This window comes from Ictidomys tridecemlineatus, chromosome 14, assembly GCF_052094955.1.
Source record: "Ictidomys tridecemlineatus isolate mIctTri1 chromosome 14, mIctTri1.hap1, whole genome shotgun sequence".
Classification (NCBI taxonomy): Eukaryota; Metazoa; Chordata; class Mammalia; order Rodentia; family Sciuridae; genus Ictidomys; species Ictidomys tridecemlineatus.
In genome coordinates this window covers 39,297,783-39,319,640 of record NC_135490.1, presented here as the reverse complement: position 1 = coordinate 39,319,640, position 21,858 = coordinate 39,297,783, and the positions used below count along the sequence as shown (strand labels likewise).

General features: G+C 36.7%; 1 protein-coding gene across 2 annotated transcripts in view; it reads left to right on the top strand.

The window, feature by feature from the left end:
- Zdhhc2 (zDHHC palmitoyltransferase 2) overlaps positions 1 to 21,858 on the top strand; it is a 65,857-nt gene that overhangs the window by 11,731 nt on the left and 32,268 nt on the right. Inside the window, exons 1-3 of one of the 2 annotated variants that reach the window (XM_021730172.3) lie at positions 2,241 to 2,516; positions 13,196 to 13,222; positions 15,172 to 15,266. In XM_021730172.3, the coding sequence (XP_021585847.1) occupies positions 13,201 to 13,222; positions 15,172 to 15,266 (117 nt within the window). In that variant the 5' untranslated portion in view covers positions 2,241 to 2,516; positions 13,196 to 13,200. Of the gene's footprint in view, positions 1 to 2,240; positions 2,517 to 13,195; positions 13,223 to 15,171; positions 15,267 to 21,858 lie in introns of those variants that run through there. The other variant, XM_005330796.4, reaches the window with a different exon arrangement.

Sequence of the window (21,858 nt, the reverse complement as noted above, 5' to 3'; positions counted from 1 at the left end):
TATTTTGTCCATGAAGAAATCCTGGCCATCAGGCATGCTCAGAGTGGAAAACTTGAGAACTGCTGGCTTACTGTGCATAATCAAGAATTTAACTACACTTTTTGAGTAACCAGAGAGTCCAGAGTAGAAACATAACAGAAATTTAATCTCTTTAAAGAAAAACTTGTTAGCAAGTGCAAATGGTACTCCACCTGGGCAAGTTAGGGTTGATAGAGTGAAGTGGGGAAAACATTTTGTAGATGCGTTAGTAGCCCATGGTATTAATTATGAACTAGATCCTGATCCATAGGCCAAGGGCTGATCATGATTCATGAATGAATAGCAAGGTTTTTGTAGTGCCTGCAGGTCTACAGTAAACCAAAGATCTATACTTATAATTAGAAGAGAGATCCCAGCAGGAAACATGAGATGCAGCTTCTCACATGGAGCAGAAGAGGCTTATTCCAAATATTGATGGCTATTTTCTTTAATTCCTTATACAATTTTTTATAACTTCTCATGTATATTAATGAATACGTCCAGGTATAATGCAGTGGTATTTGCATAATATTGCTTTGCTATAGTGTGTCTCAGAAGTAGTCATGCAAATCTTTCATCTGTGGGTTACCCTTATGATTTACTTTTGTTTCAAGTGAATATAACTACCATTTCAGCAGTGTGTCAGATTGTGCTAGTGTTACAGGTAAATACAGATTAGAGCGAGGGTATAACTTATTGCAAGTAAGAAGGGAACGGCATTATGTGATGTAAGCTGGGACCAAAGAAAGATTGTGTATGAGAACTTCATAAATATGACAGTGAAGTTGCTAAAGAAAAAATGCTTCCCAGTGATCCAGTTCTGAAGAGAAGCTTACAAATAGCTTGATACCCTTGCTTGTTTTCACACATATTGTGACCCCATGCTATATTTGCAGTGATTATTGCTAGAGTTAGTGTTGCTGTAAATCTTTTAGTTCATCTCTTTAAGTGCACCACTGTAAATTCTATTCCATCATGAGAATCGTGAGCACAAAGGTTGGAATTACAGCCTTACATAATTTCTTCCTCTAGAGAGTTACAGTGTACTATAGAAGTGTCAAATAATTTTTATGAACCCAGAAATACTGGTTTAATTTGTAAATATGATACTTGTGCATGTACTCTGGTCCTAGAGTACTCAACATGTAGCTGCTAACCCTGGGTGGTAGTTTTAGAAGATTGTGTTTCCTTTGAGAGGCAAAGAGGAATCTTTAGTGTTTCTGCTTAACAAATCAAACAGTTAATGTTTGGTAGTGGGGGGAAAGAAAAGTACTCTCAGTATTGCCCTCTATGATAATTCTGAGTACACCTGATAACGAGAAACTGATTTAATGACATTAAATCATGCAATATAAAAATAGTTTCTACCTCATCACATGTATTTTTAAAATGAAGAAATAACCAAAATACAAGTAGGACTTTTGCTTGCTACCAGTACATGCACACAGATAGATTTAGAAAAGATTATGAGTAGTTATATTGGGCAAGACAATTGCCAAGGCCTTTCCAATTTTAAAATTTTTTGTTCTAATGAAGGGACTGTTTCGGGATGTAAATCCCTACTTGACCTCTCCCTCCCCCTCCCCCCCCTTTTTTTTTTTTGTTTACTCTAGGTATTGAACCTAGGGATACTTTACCACTGAGCTACATCCCAAGCCCTTTTTATTTTTTATTTTGAGACAGGCTTTCCCTGAGTTGCCAAGACTGACCTTGCACTTATAATCCTCCTGACTCTGCCTCCCGAGAGGCTGGGATTACTGCTGTTCACCACCACACCTGACTTGACCTTCCCTTTGATAGCAGAAAAATCACTGTGTGTAGAACGTCAACAGGTAGAACCTTGTTGAGGGTGTAGTACCCACCATACCTTTTTTTTTTTTTTTTTTTTTTGGTGCCCAGGAGCCAGTCATGTCAGTCATAGCCTCTCTAATGGTTCCTGAAGGAGGGCATTTGGAATTGGAAAGGAAGGGGGTTGAAATGGAAAAGATTCAGTGAGAGTAGGAACTACGAGTTGTAGTCATGTTGTACAGGATAAGTAAATTTACACCTGCCCTGAAATCTGTACAACTCTTCAGCACTGGGAATCTCTTCTATTTTACTTTGAGACAGAGAGATTAGAGGATTCCAGTGAGTAAGCTTCGAAATGAGGACACTAAGATCCAGGGGCCAGCCCTGAGATCAGATTTCCTTATTTATCCACACTTCTTAATACAGCCAGTGGTTCAGGAATTGCCTTTCCACTTGCCGAGAAGAAAGGAACAGTGGGTTTTGCAGGGCCGTAGTCATGAGACAGTCTTTATTCCCTTTTCAGAACTGATAAATTGAAAGGCACACATGTTCCTAGCCTTCGGTTGGTTCAGTTAGATTCTACACCATTTCTGTAGAGGAGAGCTGCTTTAGAGCAATGACTTGGTGGTTAAACTGCTAAGGAAATAATGTTTTTAAATCTGCTATATCTAACAGCATGGGTGAACCTGGAGGACATTATGCTAATTAAGGTGAGTCAGTCACAGAGGACAAATACTATATCGTTCTTTGGTGAGGGATCTAAAATAGTCAAACTCAAAGAAACAGAGGTGAAATGTTTGGTGGTGGCATAGGGCCTGGAAGGAGGGATAAATGGGTTGTTGTTGAACAGATATAAAGGTTTTCGGGTATGTAGGATGAATAAGTTCTAGAGATCTGCTGTGCATCATTATGTCTATACTTCATACTGCTGAACTTAAAATGATTTTTAAAGAGGGTTGTGTGTTCTTACCACAATATAGAATACAGGAAAATGAAATGATGTTGGGAGCAGGGGAGAAATGCTTCTAACTTGGAAGTTTTTCATAAATGTAAGAATTAAGAATTACCAATCAAGGACAATTCCACATTCCATCCTTCTTAATATCAGTTTCTATAAGTGAGGGGTATACTGTTGGAGTATGGCTGGGCGGTACAGATCTCCAGAATCCTCTTTCCTTCTGATGAGGCTGGAGGTCAGGAATCACCTGTCCCAGTGCCTGACTCCTGGGACACCATCTCCTTCTTGCCTAAGAACCCAGAACCCTATTCCTTCTCCAGTTCTTAAAATGAGATGCTTAGGAAAGTCCAGATTCAAGCAGTGCCCTGAAATATGACCAAATATTTTAATCATTTCTATCCAGAGTTTGTTGAATTATCTTTTTCCAAGTGCTTTATGTAGGTTGGAAGGAAAAGGTGACAAAAAAGGGTATGTTACCCCCTGCTTCCCACAGTATCCCCCAGCAGCCCCCAGGTAGCATGAGTGTCAACACAGACCTGTACTTGGGAGCAAGCAAAGAAGGGAATGACTGCTTAGGGCAAAGAGGCCCAGTGGGGTAGATATTCAGGAAGATGTTGCAGGTCCCAAGAGGCCACATGGAATCCTTGAAAGAGTGTTGAGGTCAAGTGGGCCCATATTTACATTCCAGCCTTGTAAATTATGACTTGAATTACATTAGAAGTTATTTGACCTCTGAGAGATTTTTTAAAAATTATAATAATAATACCTATGTCACTTATTATTAGAAGGTTTAAATGAGATGTATATTTAAAACATTTAGCCCACATTCTGGCAAATAGAAAGCATTCAACAGATGGCTGGCTTCCTTTAGTTCTTTTAGTCTCACTCCTCATTGTCCCTTACTAACCCACAGATACCCTGTCACTCCATCTAGCCTTCACCCTGTCCAACTGCAGACTCATTTAGAAGGATATTTTGATGTGTGTGTAGTGTGTGTGTTGTGTGTGTGTGTGTGTGTGTGTGTGTGTTTCAAAATTCTTAGATAGAATCCAAAATTTTAGAGTGTCCGAATCTGACTGTATTTGGAGATAGGATCTTTAAAGAGGTAATTGAGTTAAAAATGGGGCCATTAGGGTAGGCTCTATCTAATCTATTAAGATTTGGTGTCCTTATAAGAGGAGGAAATTTGGATACAGAGAGAAACAGGGGAAAGAGGATGCGAAAAGACAGAGGTGGCCACCGCAGGCCAAGGAGAGAGGCCTCAGAGGAAATCAGGTCTGCCAACACCTGGATCTCAGTCTTCTGGCCTCAGAACTGGAACCATAGATTTCTTTTAAGTCTCCCAGTCTGTGTAGAGGTATCATCACTGAAGATCTGCAGTAACATGAACTCTTCTCTTATGGTCCAGCAGGTAGAAAAGAAGGAGGCAGCCCCAGGGCAGGGGATGTATTTGGGTGTCACAGACTCAATAGGTTGGTTTCTCTTAACACAGGGCAGTTAGTTTTGTAATATTGTAATACTATGTGTCATATACACAATGCAGAGGATTTTGGTGACTACTAGAGGCCTATCCACCCACAAGTTAAACCCTCTGGACTGTTTCCAAGAGACTTCTTGGGTCTTGGTTTATATTTACTTATTGTTGCTCACTTTTGTCTTTGGTATTAACTTTGAGCCATTCTGCAATAAAAGGTCTCCAATAATTTGAGGGCCATTTTCCAAGGTTGGTCTAAACTACTTTTAGCCCATAGTTTAGATCATTATAGTTTGTTAGATATAAATTCTGAGGAAATGTATCAAATCAGTAGGGAAGTCCTATTTCTTCCCAAATTATATAATTCTGTTCTCCAGGCATAATATTGAGATGCCCATGGATGCCAGACCTTAGAATTTGGACAGGGCATGGTGGAGTGCAGATTGGGGTGAGGTTGAGAGGAACAGGACTATGGGAAGGGTAGATTAAGAAAATGTGGTTTAAAAATAGCCCATTTGGACTGGGGATGTGGCTCAGTGGTACAGGACTTGCCTAGGGTGCGTGTGAGGCCCAGTGTTCAATACTTAGCCCTGGAAAAAAATATTCACTGGTTCAGTTTTGTTCCTATATTAACTTGCCAACATTGTAATTCTGAAATTTTCTGCATATTCACACTTAAAAGGTCTTCCAGTAATTCATTCCTAACAACTTGGCATTTCATTCTCCAGAAAATTTTAGCAAGCTAAAAATTCACTGTGTACTTTTTTCTCTAGATTGTTTATAAAACTGTTAGCACTAAACTTTGGAGAACTCCTACTCTTAACATTCACTGTTTGGCAATGTATTTATCCTCCATATTCAGCTAACAGACCCTAATGATTGCCAGATTCTATTTTAGGTGCTTTTGCTTTCCTAGTTTAATTCTCAAAACAGTCATGTGAGATGAACACTGAGATAAAGTTTAGAGAGGCTAAATCATTTGGTGAAGATAAAACATCAAACTGGTGGTACAGCCAGAATGCAAACCTCAGTGAGGGTGACAGAAAAAAAAAAAAAATCCTTAGATTGTGCTTAGTGCTAAGAAAAAAAAAAAAACCACTGTGTTGAGATATTAATTATAGGGACAAAGTGGGCAGGAGAGCCTCTGTGAGAAACTGACATTTAAACTGCAGCTGATGGTCATGAAGAGTGACCAGGTGTGTACTAAGGCGAACTTTACAGTCAGGGTAGACACCAAAGCTTGTTGTGTTCTAGAAATCAAAGCTCAGCATGACTGTAGCTTGGTGAGTCAGCTCACTAATACCAAGAAGTGACCACAGAGGAGAGGTGGGCAGGAGCCAGATCGTTCTTGAACTCTGAGACTGAAATAAAGAAACTGTGATACTGTAAATGTACTATAAAGTCTTAGGAGGGTTTTGGGTAAGATGACATCATCATTAATGTACACTTTGGGAGAGATCAAGGTTTTTATATGACAAAATGAAATTTTTTTTTTTTAAGGAATTGGCCGGGGATCTAGTGAGGAATGTAGATTACGTTGCAGTGTGAGATTAGAATTGGCTTTTATGCTGAGACTCCAAATGGTGAACCTATTGAAGATTCACCCTTACCCTTTATTTCTGTTCTGAAACTACAGTTCCCTGACTCCACTAATAAATTTATTTTTTTGAATAACTTCTGTCCTAAATTCTTAAGTCAGTTTTTTATTAATCCAGCAAAATAGTTGTTGAAATAATTTTATAACCAGAGGAGTCTTCAAGTTTAAGTCCAAATTTTTGTTAAAATGTAAAATTAAAGCAGAGTTCAGCTGAGTGTTCTGATCAAGGTCACATTGCTGGGAGGATCAGACTAAGGTTTCAGGTTTCCTGTCACCTGGTTAAGTGCCAGTGAAGGGGCTTTAGAGAGAGACAGTGTTAGCATGTTTAAGAGGCAAGAAAATCCAGAAGCATTGTGCACAAGAGAGAAGTAGCATGAGATGATGTCTGAGAGGAAGGCAGGCACTGCCCTTGTCTATAATATCATCACGACTCGTGAGGACTACAAAGAAAAAACAATGTTTGATAAAGACTAAAAATGTAAGTAGGGCTGAGGATATTCAGAGTGCATGCTTAGCATGGTCTAAGACCCTGAGTTCACTCCCCATCATCAAAGATAAAATAAAATGAAATAAAGTAAAAGAATAAAAAATGTAAGTGGATATATTATAAGGAAAATAAAAAATACAATTAGATGGGAGTTCATAACTCACTTGAAACTATTGTTCGAAGTATGATATGTCAAGAGCTTTGTAATGTTGTGAACAACCAAAAAAAAAATACAATTAGAATTAAACTGGAAATACTGATGTGAGTAACATATTTTTCTTAGGCCTGTCATTGAAATGGTCTAGTAGCAATGTCAATTTTGACCCCTGATACACTAAAAATGAAATAGAGCTTCTTGGAAAGGAGCTGAAGGGACAAACAGTTCTGTTTTTTCGGAGATCCCACTGGCCAGTTTTGTCAGAATTCACTGTCAGTTTGACACAGTATTTCAAAAAGAGTGTAATTAATTGTGTCCAATTACTTTAGTGTAGAGAATCAGCAGTAGGGAAAGGGCACTGGAGGCCTCAACAAAAGTGACCAGTGGAGTATGATGGTGGGCGGGGGATTCATGCAGTTGGTCCAGGAAGGGGAAGGAAGTTTTCAGGTTGAGGCAATGACTTCAGATGGTTTTAGAAACCAACTGTCTTGTGAAAAGGCCAGGGCAAAGAATGGCAGTCAAGGAAGTCAGCATGATGTCAAGGAAGAGGTTTTGTTAGGACAGAAGATAGTAAAGCATAGTTAAATGTACTGCTCCTCGTATTTTGGTTTTACTCTTTTGAATCTGAGCTGTTTCTGTGACTTATTTGAAAATGTTCTAATAGCTGCATCCAATTTTTTTAAGTTAGTTTTCACTTCTAAGAAAAATCATTAAATAAACTCTGAGCTTGTTGAGCACTGGGATAGAGTCTTATTTGCCATCTTATGCTCCACAGTGTAGGGATAGTATAATTAAGAGAGTGGAAAAAATAAATAAGTTAAAGATAAGCAGGGAAAAAGAGTCCGGCTTTGAAGTTATCCTTAAGATTAATACAGGAGAACCAAACCTCTTATTTTTGGTGTTCTTCATCATCAGATTGCTTATATGAGACTAAGATATGTCTGTGTGAGAACAAATCTGGAAATGGCATAGTTTTATACAGAAAGGTCACTGTGTACAAGTAATTAGGGTAAATCATTCCTCTAAAGGAGAGAGTTTGAATTTGAAGACAAGAAAAAGAGATGATGAAGAAAAAGAGCATAGTGATACATATGCATGAAAATACCTAGAGACTGAATTGTTCTAGAGCAACTATAAGACTGTTCTTTGCTAATTGAGGGCGTGGGGGGTGCATCTTTTATCTACTAGGCATATTTTAATATCTGAAATCTTGCATTTTAGTTGTATTTATGGCTAACCGTTGAACTCATTTTAAATTACCAGCAGTTTACTGTACTGCTGCTTGTCCATAGGTTGAGTTTTTGACAAGCTCTTCATGTATAATCACCAAAGCCAAATTTTTACAAAACATTTGGTAAAAAAAAAATCTAGGACTGGAATAATCTTTGAGATGCTCCCCTGTTTTTAATCAAGATTGAATTTAAATAAACCTAGACTAAACTGATGAATATTTTTAGAGCTCTTTAGAGAATAGGGTTTAATAGCATCCTGCATCCTTAGGCAATCATATGGGTACATAAATAAATGTAACTTGGGTAAAATTGTTTATCACCAGATTTCTATAATGTGGCAAAGGACATTGGTATTGCTTTTCCTCTAATAGGTACATAAAGATGCACTATATTGTAGTCATTTGTTAGATACCATTCTAATTTATTAATTTATATGTCAAAAAAACTTGGCCTGAGAATTTGTATAAAAGATCAGTATAGGGGCTGGGGTAGATCAGTGGTAGCGCACTCGCCTAGCTCGTGCAAGGCCCTGGGTTCCATCCTCAGCACCACACATAAATAAAATAAAGTTATTGTGTCCAACTACAACTACAAAAATTTAATATTTTTTTTAAAGATCAATACAAATCTTAGAAAAAGTTTTTCAGAATAAAACTAAATTATTGATACAGGGTATGACAGTTAATTTTTAAAAAAATCTTTATTTTTTAGTTGTAGTTGGACACGATACCTTTATTTTACTTATTTATTTTTATGTGGTGCTGAGGATCAAACCCAGAGTCTCGCATGTGCGAAGCGAGCTCTCTACCACTGAGCCACAACCCCAGCTCCATGGCAGTTAATTTTGTATATCCAATTGATTGGGTGAAGGTGGCCAGTTGTTTGGTAAAACACCAGTCAAGATGTTAATGTGAAGGAACTTTTTAGATGTGATTACCATTTAAATAATAGGGTTTGAGTTAAGCAGTGTACTTTTCATAATATGAGTGGACCTCTTCTGTTCAGTTGAAGGTCTTCAGAGAAAAGATTAAGGTTCCCTATTGAAGGGACTGATAGTAAGTCTTCTAGGCTTTTAAGGGCAAACCATCCTTGTCTCAACTATGTAGTGTTGCCACTGAAAACAAAAGGGCTGCCTAAATGAGTGAATGTGTTTTTGCTTAAACAAAACTTTATTTACAGAAACAGGTATGTGCCAGTTTTTTGTCACTGTGACCAAAGTTTATTTTGGCCCACAGTTTCAAAGGTTGCAGTCCATAATCAGGTCGTTGCAAAGCAGACTCTTGGTGAAGGGTGTAGCTGAGGAAATCCCAGCTCTTAGCAACCAGGATGCAGAATGAGGAAAGGGGCAGTGGATGAGAAATCCCCCTCCAGGGCATGCCCTTAACATGGCCTACCTCCTAGTTTTCACCACCTTCCAGTGACCCATTCAGCTATGGAAGGATTAATCCACTGGTGAATTTAGAGCCCTCATGATTTAATCATTTCCTGCAAAGCCCCACCTCTGAACACTACCACATTGCAAACCATGCCTTCCTTTCTTGAGACTTCATACCCAAACCATGATGGCTGACTGTATTTGGACCAAGGGCCGTAGTTTACTGACACCTGGAACAAAACGATTGCTTGGTAATTCAGGCTGAAGAGATAAGGTGGTAATATATTTAAATGATATTTTCAAGACATATGGATCAAGTTTTCTCTGTATTTGAGATTTTTCACTTTGACATATCCTACTCTTCAACTTTGGTTTTGCTTGTTTTATTTATTTATTTTTAATATTTTTTTTTCTTAATTGTTGATCGATCTTATTTTATTTATTTATATGTGGGGCTGAGAGTTAAACCCAGTGCCTCACACATGCCAGGCAAGTGCACTACCGCTGAGCCCCAGCCCCAGCCCTGCTTGTTTCATTTTTAAATCAAGATTCCTTAAAGAACAATTAGTGCTATCATAAAAACTATCACATTTATCAATTATAAATGAATGACTGACCATTTCAGCCTTTTCTCCAGTCCCCATTCTATTACTTAAAGGAATCATAGGAGGGGGGAGTTAGGCAGAAAGGGTTGCCAGAAAAAGAAGACCTGATAACCCAAACTCCTGGCCTTGTAGTATCCATGACATTTCTCGATTCCAAAATGTTAATTCTTGGGCTGGGGAGGTAGCTCAGTGGTAGAGCACTTGGCCTACCTCAAGATCCTGTTAGGCTCCCAGTACCAAAACAAAAACCAAACAAACAAAAGAAGTTAATTCTTTTTTAAAAATTTATTTATTTTTCTTTATTTATTGGCTCATTATAATTATATATAATGGTGTAATCTGTTATAATATGTTCATTTGTGGACACAATAAAACAGTATAATTTGATCAATTTCATTCCCCAGTACCATCCCTTTCCCCTCCTCCTTCCCCCTGATTGATGCCCTTCCTCTATTCTACTGGTCTCCCTTCTATTTTTTTTTAAATTTTGTTTTAATTAGTTATATATGACAGTAGAATGCATTTTGACACACAGTACACAAATGGAGCACAACTTCTCATTCCTCTGGCTGTATATGGTGCAGAATTACACCAGTAGTGTAATCATACATATATATAGGGTAATAATGTCTGTCTCATTCTAAGGTGCCTCCTATCCCCACAGCCCCACCCCTCCCCTTACTTCCCTCTGCACAATCCAAAGTTCCTTCATTCTTCCTTACCCCCAACCCCCACTATGGATCAGCATCGACTTATCAGAGAAAACATTTGGCCTTCTTTAAAAAACTAATAGTTATTTTTGGAAGATCTGTCATAAATGTGTTCAATATTGCTGTTTAATTCTTTAATTTTATTTACACAATGTAAATAATCAAATTACAGTTGATTACATCAATATTTTTTTTAAAAATGCATCTATATTTTCCATATAGTTTTTTATACATGTAAGAAAAATATTTGAGCCTACAAAGCAATCTGTTCTTAATTAGCCATTTACAAATATTTGTGATTTGTCACTAGAAAATGACGTTATATTTTCTGATTCATCTCATGTTTTTACACAATGAGAAAGGATATTTTGAAATTTGACAACTCTGCCATTAAACTGAAAATTACAAGGTGAATCACTGACATACTAATTAAATAAACATGATTGGGAGAACATTTATGTCCTAAGAATGAAAACAAAACCCTAGTAGGCTTCATATATCTGTTAATGAAATAATTTGAAAATTTTGATACTGTTATTTAGTCAATGATAAGTCATAAAATTTTGCTAGTATTTGTTAAATCATTTGAAAACAGTTACATATAACTTTACTTATAACATATTTACAGATATGAGATAATTTTCCAAGATATATAAAAGTCTCTCAAAAGTAAAGTAAACCAATAAGAAAGACAGAATTCACTCAGAAGAGATTGGAAAAACCAATAGTATTTTTAAAATAGTGCTGAACTTTACTAGTAATGAGGGAAACAAATACTAAAACAGAAGGATTTTCAATTTGGCCTGTGATATTGACGAAAATTAAAAACTTATGGTTATAGGAAATTGGATAGGTTCATCTTGGTGAGTGAAATCAGATGTAGCCTTTTTGGACTTCTAAATCTCATTCTACAAATGACATCAGAATTATTTACTCTAATATGTGTCCAAGTATGACTTGATTAATCATAAAAAAATAGAGAGCATCTATGGATTTTGAAATACATTTAGGGAAAAACAAGCCATAAATGGCAAAAATAACTTCTAAAAATATGTCTTTGAATGTATTTCCAACTATGGAGTTGGGTTCTGGGTCAAAAAGATGATTAACTCATTAACTGTATTTGTTTTCTTAAATGTCATTTTCTTTTACTGTTTTCTGTTCTGACAGCTAGAGGCACGTGATAGCAAATGCATTTTCTTTAAAGCAGCAACACCAATGGCATGATCATTTAAGGGTCATATACATAAGTGCACAAATGGAGTCAAATCGCTTTTCCATTTCCTTAGATGAGGTCCTCTGAAGGACAAGAAGTTTTGATGAAGAGTTGTATGTAGTCAATTTCGGAGCAACAGCAAAGACCAGCAAGGCAGTGCCTAGAGAGAAATGCGTAGACGTGGTGAAGGTTCAGACGCAGGAAACAGCCCAGCCAGAGTCTGTCTTATGCCTTCAGCCTCACCACTTTAGAGAGTCTATGCAAAAGTAAACTTGTGAAACAGGTTCTTGGTCAGTCATAGGTCACAGTGCTGCCTGTCAGGCCCATTCTGAAGAGCAGGTGCCATACATTTCAAAGTTGGTAGAAGACCTGGAAATGACTTATTATTTGGGCTAAAAGAAAACATCTAAGGGGGAAACAGTAACTTTTAAAATATTCAAAGTTCTATCATTTAGATTTTATTTATTGCTACAGACTGGAAGCCTAGCTATCACAGTAGAAGCCTCAAGAAGCAATTTTTATCCTCCTGTAAGGATGAATTTTCTTATTCTTAGAGCAATCCAGTAATAGACTGGGCTGCTCTCCAAAGCTGTGGGCCCCTGCTGGCTCTAGAAATGCCCGAATTGACATTCAATAGCTTGTTTGAGAAAGCGCTTGGTTGGATGAGGTAGTCCTAAAAATCTCTCACATTACCCTGATTCTAGCACTTCTGAAGGCAGTGACACTTCATTCCAGAGCTAAGAACTGGAGTCCTGTACCCCTTTAAAAAAAACAAGTAGGAACAAAAATACATGAAATCAAACTTTCCTATGGTATAACTGAGATAGGCCAAACTCCACCCCCAGCACCCTCCGAGAAACCCACTTTATAACAGACACAGGAAGACTACATGGATAGCAAAACAAATAGACAGTACACAAAGTGAGAAAATGGTCTGGATTACTAAATTCAATTTCTTGTCCCAGCTTGTTTCTGCTCCTTTGGCTCCTATCTTAATCCATTCGCTACCTTCACATATTTATAGTGGCCCCTGAGGGAGGGCTGTGTCCCCTCACTGCCTGGGCTCCTCTTTGTACAGCAGGGAGCAGTCAGACCCCTTGGAGTGAGAATTTGAACTGTTGGAAATATGAAGAGTACGTGCCCTGGACGCAGCATTTTATTCTTTGTCGAGAGCTAGCCAGGTGGTGGCCAGTTGATAAAAAGCAATAAATGTCTCTGGAATGTAACGATGTGGTAAACCCTGCTTTTATCTGAACCCTGTGGTTGAAGCGAAACCAATAAGCCAACAGACACATGACTGAGACCCACGGGGCACACTTGATGAATGCTGCTTTGCTGCGTGGGAGCCAGAGCTGAAGTGCACAATAAAGGCATGGCTGCCAGTCTTTCTTCCCCACCCTCACTCCACATAGTGCTTACCTTTCCTCTAAGTAAAGTTGAACAAATATTTAAAGAATGTGGGTTCAGAGGGAAGCCAAATTATTAACCTATGTAAATGCCTTATATCTCTTTTCGACTGTACGCTTGCCATGAGCTTCATGTAACCTATTACCTATCTTTTGTTTTCTATTTCCATAGTGTCCATGGAAAACATTGGCGAACAAGGTAAAATATATTATGCTCCTTTTACCAGTATACCTTTTTTTTTTTTTTTTAAGTTTGGAAAAAATGAATTGTATCCATTTAGATTGGGTTGCAATTAAAAATTACTCTTTGAGAAATGAAAAGAAGATATCTCATTTCTTTAAATTCCTAAACTGAATTCTGTCAGATATTTGGCAAAGAATTTGCCTGAGAAAATCAACTTAAAGAAGGGGAAAGATTTATTTTGGCTCATGGTTTCAGAGGTTTCAGTCCTTGGTGGGTGAGCTGCCTCCAATGTTTTAAGCAGAACATGACCCTGGGAAGAACTCCTCAGAACAAAGCTGCTCACCTCATGGCTACCAGGAGGTGGGGGGTAGGGACCAGGGACAAAATACACACTTCAAAGACACCCCCCCAGAGGCCTACTTCCTCCAACAACTTAGCCCCATCTCCTGAAGTTTCCACCACATCCGAATAGCTCATTAAGCTAAGGATTTATCATGGATTAATCCACTGATGAGTCAGAGCCCTCACAATCCATTCCTCTCCCTAAGGGCACATCTCTGAACACTGCTGTATGGGAGATCAAGCTTTCAACATATGAGCTTTTTGGGCGGTGGGGGGGGACACTTTGGATCTAAACCATAACAGAACTCAAGCCCCAAATGGCAGTAATTGTGCCTAAAATTCTTGTGACTCTCAGGTACAAGGATATCAATGGTCTGTGTCCCAACTCACACTATCACCTAATAACTGAGTCATCTCCGTAATTTATGAAAACTACCATTGGCTGTCGTCATCTCACACCTATTGGAGATATTCAAATTATTATTGCCTTATTGGATAATTGAAATTTTTAATGATTCTATAAATATGAAAACGCCATCATTATTTAGAAAAATTAAAAAGTCCTATAGGTAGAAAGGGGAAGAATGGATATTCAGTAGATTAGACAACAGGGAATGAAGGGAAGTGGGGGGTAGGAAAAGGAAAGACAGTGGATTGAATCCGAAATAATTTTCTTATGTACTTATGTGAATACACCATAGTGAATTCCACCATCCTGTACACCCATAAGAACGGGGTCCTAATTAGAATAAGCTATATTTCATTCTTGTACTGTTATATCAGAATTAATTCTGTTGTCATGTCTAACTAAAAAGAGCAAAAAATTAAAAATTTTAAAAATGCTTTATCTTCACCAAAAAAGGCTTAAAATACTAAACATATTTTATTCAACTATATCTCACAGAATTGTGTATTAATGTATTATTCAGAGTGGATTATTATCACTGCATACAAAATTAGTATTTTTAAGTTTGTATAGTATTCCAAGACTTTAAAATACCACACAAAGTATATTTATATATTATCTTAAAGAAAATATTCAAAATGCTTTTTTTAATGATGGTCCCATGTGATAAAGCACTTGCATTTCCACTGAAGGAAATCTCTTTTTGTCTAAATGGACAAAGAGAAGCACCTCTTTGGCCTATTTACACATGTTGTCATTAGTGAGGGCCACCAGCATAGACAGGAGCAGAATAAATGAGCAGACAGCTTCTCAGGAATGGCATTTGCTGTCTCTCTCAATAAAGCAATGTTTTTAAAGATCTGACATTTGTTTAATGCTGTGTTTATTCTTTAAGGTTGCAGGCATAACTGCCTAATTTTTACAGTTTAAAAGGGTCCCTTTAGCCATTTTACAAATAGATACATGCCTATTTGCAGATGAGAACATTCAATTCATGGATGTAGATATACTTATGCATTTAGGAGTCTTTTTAGAAATAATCTTGGCATTAAGTTTATATTTAAAAAGTACTTATTCTAGTATGATGAAAATGAATTTTTATGATTTATCATAATTAGTAACTTGGCTGTTTTAGAACAAGCAGATCTTTTGTGAGTATCATGGTTTGAGTATGTATTTGCATATCACAATGATAATTATGTTTCTCTCATTTTAGTTGTGTGCCTGATGGCTTATCATCTACTTTTTGCAATGTTTGTTTGGTCGTACTGGAAAACTATCTTTACATTACCAATGAATCCTTCAAAAGAAGTAAGTTTAACAGTTATCCTAAAGAGAGAAGTCAGTAATACTGATATCTGAAAAATAAATTTTCTTCATTTCAGTAGTGTTACAGATTTAAAGGGCATAGTGATTTTTTTAGTTTTAAAAAACTGCTATGTTAATAAATACTTGAATTTTCACTTGATAAACATTACCTTTGTACCAGATGGTTATTGTATTTCCAGTATTAACTTTGCTATGCATTCTATTCCTACGTTAGAGTCAAATATCAAATGGGTGGATGGATGGATAGATAGAGCTGGCAGGTAGACAGAATTCTATTATAATTGCCATACTAAAGATGTATTAGTTGGCATTCAGCTACCAGAAACAACAACGAATGGCTTAACTTACCTTCACGAGAGCCAAAAAAATCTATAGCTAGGGCTGGGGTTGTGGCTCAGTGGTACAGCACTTGCCTGGCATGTATAAGGCCCTGGGTTCCATCCTTAGCATCACATATAAATAAATAAAAGATCCATTGACAACTAAAAAATGTTTTTTAAAAAAATCTAAAGCTAGTCCACAGCTTCCAGTATGTAGGCTTTATCTACCTTATTGTTCTATCACGTGTAGTTTCTGTTTTCAAGGCTTCCTCTTGGTCTAAGAGGATAGCTGAAGTTATAGCTATCATGTCTACATTTCTAGCCAGCAGACCAGAGGAAGTAGGAAAGACGAGGAGAAGTAAATGCCCTTTCTTTTAAAAATACTTTCTAGAAGTTACTGATATCACTTCCAATTCGATTTAGAACTTAGATATGGTCACACTTTCCTAAATGGATGGGAGTTTAGTCTTTATTCTCAATGCTCATATTAACCTCTACAGAAAAAGGTAAGACTTGATTTTGGGGGAACAGCTTACAGTCTGTACTATAGAAAGGTTTAAGTAGAATGAAATGATTAAATTAAATTTGCATTTTTTTTTTTTTGGAAAAGTTTGTTCTATTTGTTCCCAGAACTTTTATCTTGTTCTTGGATCAAAGGTTGAAATCTTACAGATTTGTATATTTTTGGCACTTAACCCAGTACATGTTTGTTGAATTCTTAAAAAAAAAAAAAAAAAAGAAAAGAAAGTTGAAATATTAGCAAGGTTGTCCTAAAGAAATGAAATCACTTAGTCCTCTACATGTTTATTGAATCGAAATGAACTTTGTTATAACAGTGTAGTTCTAGTAGGCCAAGTTAAAAGAAGAAAGGAAAGGAAAAAAAATGAAAGAGATTACTTCAGATTGTTTCCTGAAGTTACCAGTTTGAAATGTAGCTGTAGTCATACAGGACCGTAAATATGATATCAGACCAGAAAAGAGAATTAAAAACAAAAACCACAGTCATGTGCATACAATTATTGGTATGCCTGGACTAGAATGCTTTTATATATCGCCTTTTCTTCTTCTTCTACTCTCCACTTCTTTTCCTTTCCCTGCCTCTTTTTTCCTTTCATACAGTATTTAGTTCTTTCCCATTGTTTATGTTCCCCCCATCCTGGCCTTAGCTGTAGGTTTGAAGGAAAATGCCGACTTCTATCATAAGTAGCCTCATCCACTTTGGAGGTTTGTCTACAACCTCTTTACTGAAAACTCTCAAATCTCTTTTTGAACTCTCCTCTGAGTTTCAAACTTTAGGATCTCCCTGCCAAACACAGCTCCTTGATCTATCAGCCACAGAACACACAAGTCATCACCTTCTCCTTCATTAAGCCACGGCTCATCTGTTTTTCTCTCAGTTAATACCATTGCTATCTACAGGGTCCCTCAGCCAGAAGCTTGGCAGAGCCATATCCAAATTCCAGATTCTCCATCTTCCCAACCCTCCCTCAGCACCCAAGTCCTCCTGATATCCCCCCACCTTTTTTTTTTAATTTTCTTTCTCTCTCTCTCTCTCTCTTTCTTTTTCCTCTATCATTGCCCTAATTCAGGCTGTCAATCATCTCCCTTGTCCAAGACATATGGTCTCCATGTGATACTGTTTCAGTTTTACCTATATTCCCTTCCCGAACTCTGCACAATGTATCTTCCACACTAAAGCTGGAGAGTTCCATATGAAAAGAAATTTAACATTTTGTACTGCTTGAGTCTGTTCTATGACTGCCCACATAATTTGGGGGTGGGGATTGGGGCATGCAGTCTCCCTTGCTTAGCAGCAAAGGAGCTTCTCTTTTTCTGGCTTCTTACTCTATACTCTTGTCTTAACTTCATGTAGTTCCCTGTGTACACCACAGCAGTATTTTATGTCTAAAATATTCTTACCCCCCCCTTTTTTTGCATAAAGAGTTCATGTTTTCACCAATACTAGCAGTCTCCTTTGCTCATTATCTCTTGGACCTCTAGAGCATTGAATCATTCCAGAATTCAATTTCCGAAACTTTTTTCCTATATATCCACATTTATTCCATTAACAATTTATTTTAATTTTGTGAGTTTCCCATTGTTATGGCTCTCAATTCAGTACATTAATGCCTGATCCTTTTTTCCAAACTCTAGAGTCATTGACAGCTACCTATTTGACAGCTGATAAAATTTCATTCAACATGACTGAAACCAAACTCCCTGTTTCCACCTCATTTCCCAATCCTCCTATTTCTGAAGTTTTCCCATCTCAGTAATGACAAATTCATCTTCCAGTTGCTAAGGCCAAAAATCTTAGAATCATCCTTGGCTATTCTCTTTGTTTCTGAGATCATATCATTCTTCTGTTCACGACTTCCCTGTGATGACTCGCCTTGCTCAGAGTAAAAAAATCTAGATCCACATTGTGACCTGAAAGGCTTTCTGTGGTCTGTCCCCCATCACCTCTCTGACCTACTCTTCCATCTTCAGTGCTATTCCAGCCACATGGGCTTTCATGGTAGGCATGTCCCTCCTTCACCAGCCTTGGAACCTATTTCCTCTCGACTTGGAATACTCTTCCCACATGAAACTGTGTAGCCAACACCTTTACTTTCTTCATGCCTTAACTCTGTTGGTATCCCCATCACTGAGGGTTTCCGTGATTATTCAATATAAAATAGCAAATTTCCTGTCCCTGAAATTCCCTACACCTACCTAGCTATATTTTTCTCTATAGCATTTACCCATTTATATTTTATTCCTTTATTTATTTATTTTTTGTACCATCACTAGAATGTAAGTCCTACAAGGGCATGAATTTTATCTACCCCATCACCTAAGCCTACAGCAATGTCTGACCTATAAAAGATGCTCAAAGTGATTGAAAGAAAGAAAGTTAGTCTATAAATGCACACTTATACTTTTGGCAGGAAGTTGAGATGACTTCTAATTTCTCCCTAAAACTATATGTGAGATTATCAGCTAAAAAAAAGGAGAGGGATAGGGTTGTACTCAGTGGTAGAGCACTTTCCTCGAACATGTGATGCCCTGGGTTCAATCCTCAGCACCACATAAAAATAAATAAATAAATAAAAATAAAGATATTTTAAAAATGAAGAAGGGGTGGGTTGATTGAGGTTAGGGGTACAGGTAAGATTTGAAAAGGTAGTTGGAAAGAGTGGAAGAGGGAAATGATACAGAAATGCTGAAGATAAAAAAATCTCTTTATTGAAAGAACCATCATAATTGATGACAGTGAATTCATAACTCTACCAGACATCATTGGGAAATTTGTTTTCCTACAAAAGATATATGCCTTATTCGGGTCAGACAACTGTATGCGGTAGATATTATTTGTTACCATTTTACAGAGGGAGCCCTTGGCTGCAATCATTAATATTCTGAAGGCATCTAATGCTAAAATGTGTGGCAGAGCTAAGATTCAAATCAAAGTTCTTTTAGCTATGAAGGCCACACTGTTTTCTCTCCACTGTGTTCTGACATGTTCGTTTTTTGTTGTTGTGACCAAAAGACCTGGTAAGAGGCAACTCTTAGACAAAGAAAAGTTTATTTGGGGTCCATAGTTTCAGAGGTTTGGTTCAAAGTTGGCCAGCTCCATTGCCTTGAGTTTGAGATGAAGCAGAACATCGTGGTGGAAGGGTGTGGTAGAAGAAAGCTGAGTTTATGGCAGCCAGGAAATAGAGCAAGGAGCCAGAGACAAAATACAATTCCTAAGGGTATGGCACAGTGATCTGCCTCCTCCAGCCATACCCCATTAACCTACAGTTACCACCCAGTAGTCCATTCAAATTATTAATCTATCAATGTATTCATCTACTGATGAGGTTACAGTTCTCATAATCTAATCATTTCACCTCTGATTATTCCCTCATGAGCTTTTCACTGAATACCTCGTATCCAAGCAATAACATTTGGTATGGAAAGTAGATATCAAAGTGGCGTGGAGGTGCCCAGGACATCAACTGAAGCATTGGGAAAAAATAGAGAAATTTCTGTTTATATGTTATTGTTTCTATTTTTTTTTAAGTTTTCTTTTTAAGGTATGTAATATATTCTTGGCAGTATATGTATTAAGGAAGAAATACTCACATATTAGCAGTGAAATCTCATATTATTTCTTATGGATAGGAATACATGGTCAAAAAATTTTGGAGACTACGGTTTGAAAGAAAAGAGCATATGTTAGGTGGTGAATATTCTTGGATTATTCCATTAAAATACAATGCCTTTTAATTTATCAGCAGTTGGAGATCCCTCACTTGTAAAACGAGGGTCCTGGAGTGTAATTGACCAATAAAGTACTCTCACATGCTAACATTTTTTTGAAAAGTTGCACCAAAAATGTAGAAGAAGAGGTAATATAAGAAAATAATGTTAATATTTTCTTGTGATTGTAGAGAGGATGTAAGAAATCTGAAACATCTGAATCAAAATTTCCTTTTTCATAGCAAGATTGTTAAGTTAACCATAGTTTTTTCTCTCATAAGATTTTCTCCCAATATAACCATACTAAATTATATTTTGAAATTGGAAACTAGGCAAAAATAAAAAGGAAAATATGTTCACACTAATTCAACCACTTTGTATTTTGAATTTCATTCTAATTATTTTTGTGTGGAGTGTATCTGTTATGCTTTTTTCACATAATTGTTCATCACTGGTTTACTGCCATTTTTAAAAGCATAATATTCTCATTGAAATATGTAATTATTTAGTCACAACCCATCTTGGATTTTTAGGCTAATCCAAACTTTTCACATTATACATAATTATTAACATGTTTTTACATATTTATCCACATTTTGAATTACTTTCTTGATAAAAATTCTCAAAAGTAGAATTACTAGATCAAGGAAATGTTAAGTCACTTGCCAAATTGTTTCCCCAAAGTATTGTAGCAACGTATAATATGACCAGTTTATCAGACTCTTGGCTTTTCATGTTATCAAGAAAACCCTTTGTTGCCCATTTAGTAGGCAAAAATGTTTTATGTCTTAATTTGTACATTTTAGAAACTAGTGATGTTTTATATTCATCCTAAGTAAAATAGAGTAAGAAATACAGTTCCATGAATTTTCTGTTTGTTTTTATTAGATCTTGGTTTTCTTAATTCATAAATTCTTTTAAAATTGTACTCTCCTTTAACCTGAAAACTATGTATGAATTCAGATCTTATAGGTCAAATACCGTGACCTATTTTTCATTCTTTAAAATACTTAATCTCTTTTAAAAAATCTATAAGATTTCTAGTAATGTTTTCCAGTAAAAGAAAGGCAGGATCCTTGGCTAAATCACTGATTTTTGGACTATGGCAGGAAATACCCAAGATGGTTGGGGTTTTTTGAAGTGCCAGAAAATCCAGAAGAAAAATTGATGGGGACATGTCAGAAGGACCACAGCCCCACTAATGGAACTCCTGTTGACAAAGGTGGAATAATTTGAGCAAATTCAGTAAATCTGGAAAAATAAAATAGTGTTGGATTAAAACCCAAAGTAAAAAATAAATGAGATTTTTGATGTCAGTGAATGAATGAAAAACAGTTGTTGCATAGAATAATTCTAAATATTTATACAAATACTTTGCCTTAAGGAGGGGAGGAATAAAATCCCCTCTTCTTAAATGTGAGCTTCATATGGTAAATTTCCCCCAAAGAGTATAGGATAGAAAGGCGGGAAATAGTAACTTTACAGTCAAGAGACCTGCCAGAAGCTTTCTCAATCAGACGACTGGATTTAACATCAACATTGATGAGTCGAAGTGGCAGCGTGTGCCCTTGATAGGACATGATGAGAATTGCCCTTTACCTCTGTCTCCAATACTATACGATTCATATACTCCATAAACCCAAATGAATCATGAAAAATTGTGTTTTTTTCCCACAAAAGAAAACCTTCAGATGGATTGCAGTAGATGGATTCCCCACAAAATACCTGAAGAGTAATACTCAAAACTGTCAAGGTGAAAAAATAAAAAAAGGAAAACCTGAGAAACTATTTCAGCTAAAAGGGAGTCAAGCAAATATGATGAAAGTACTGTGATATCCTGGGTGAGATCCTAAAACAGAAAAAAGATTAAAAAACCGAGGAAATACAAATAAATTATGCTAAACTTTAGTTAACAATGTATCAACTTTGGTTCATTAATGTATCAAATGCACCATACTAAAAAGTAAGATATTAACAATATGAGGAACTTCACCAGGGAGTATAGGAATTTTCAGTTTTCTCAATTT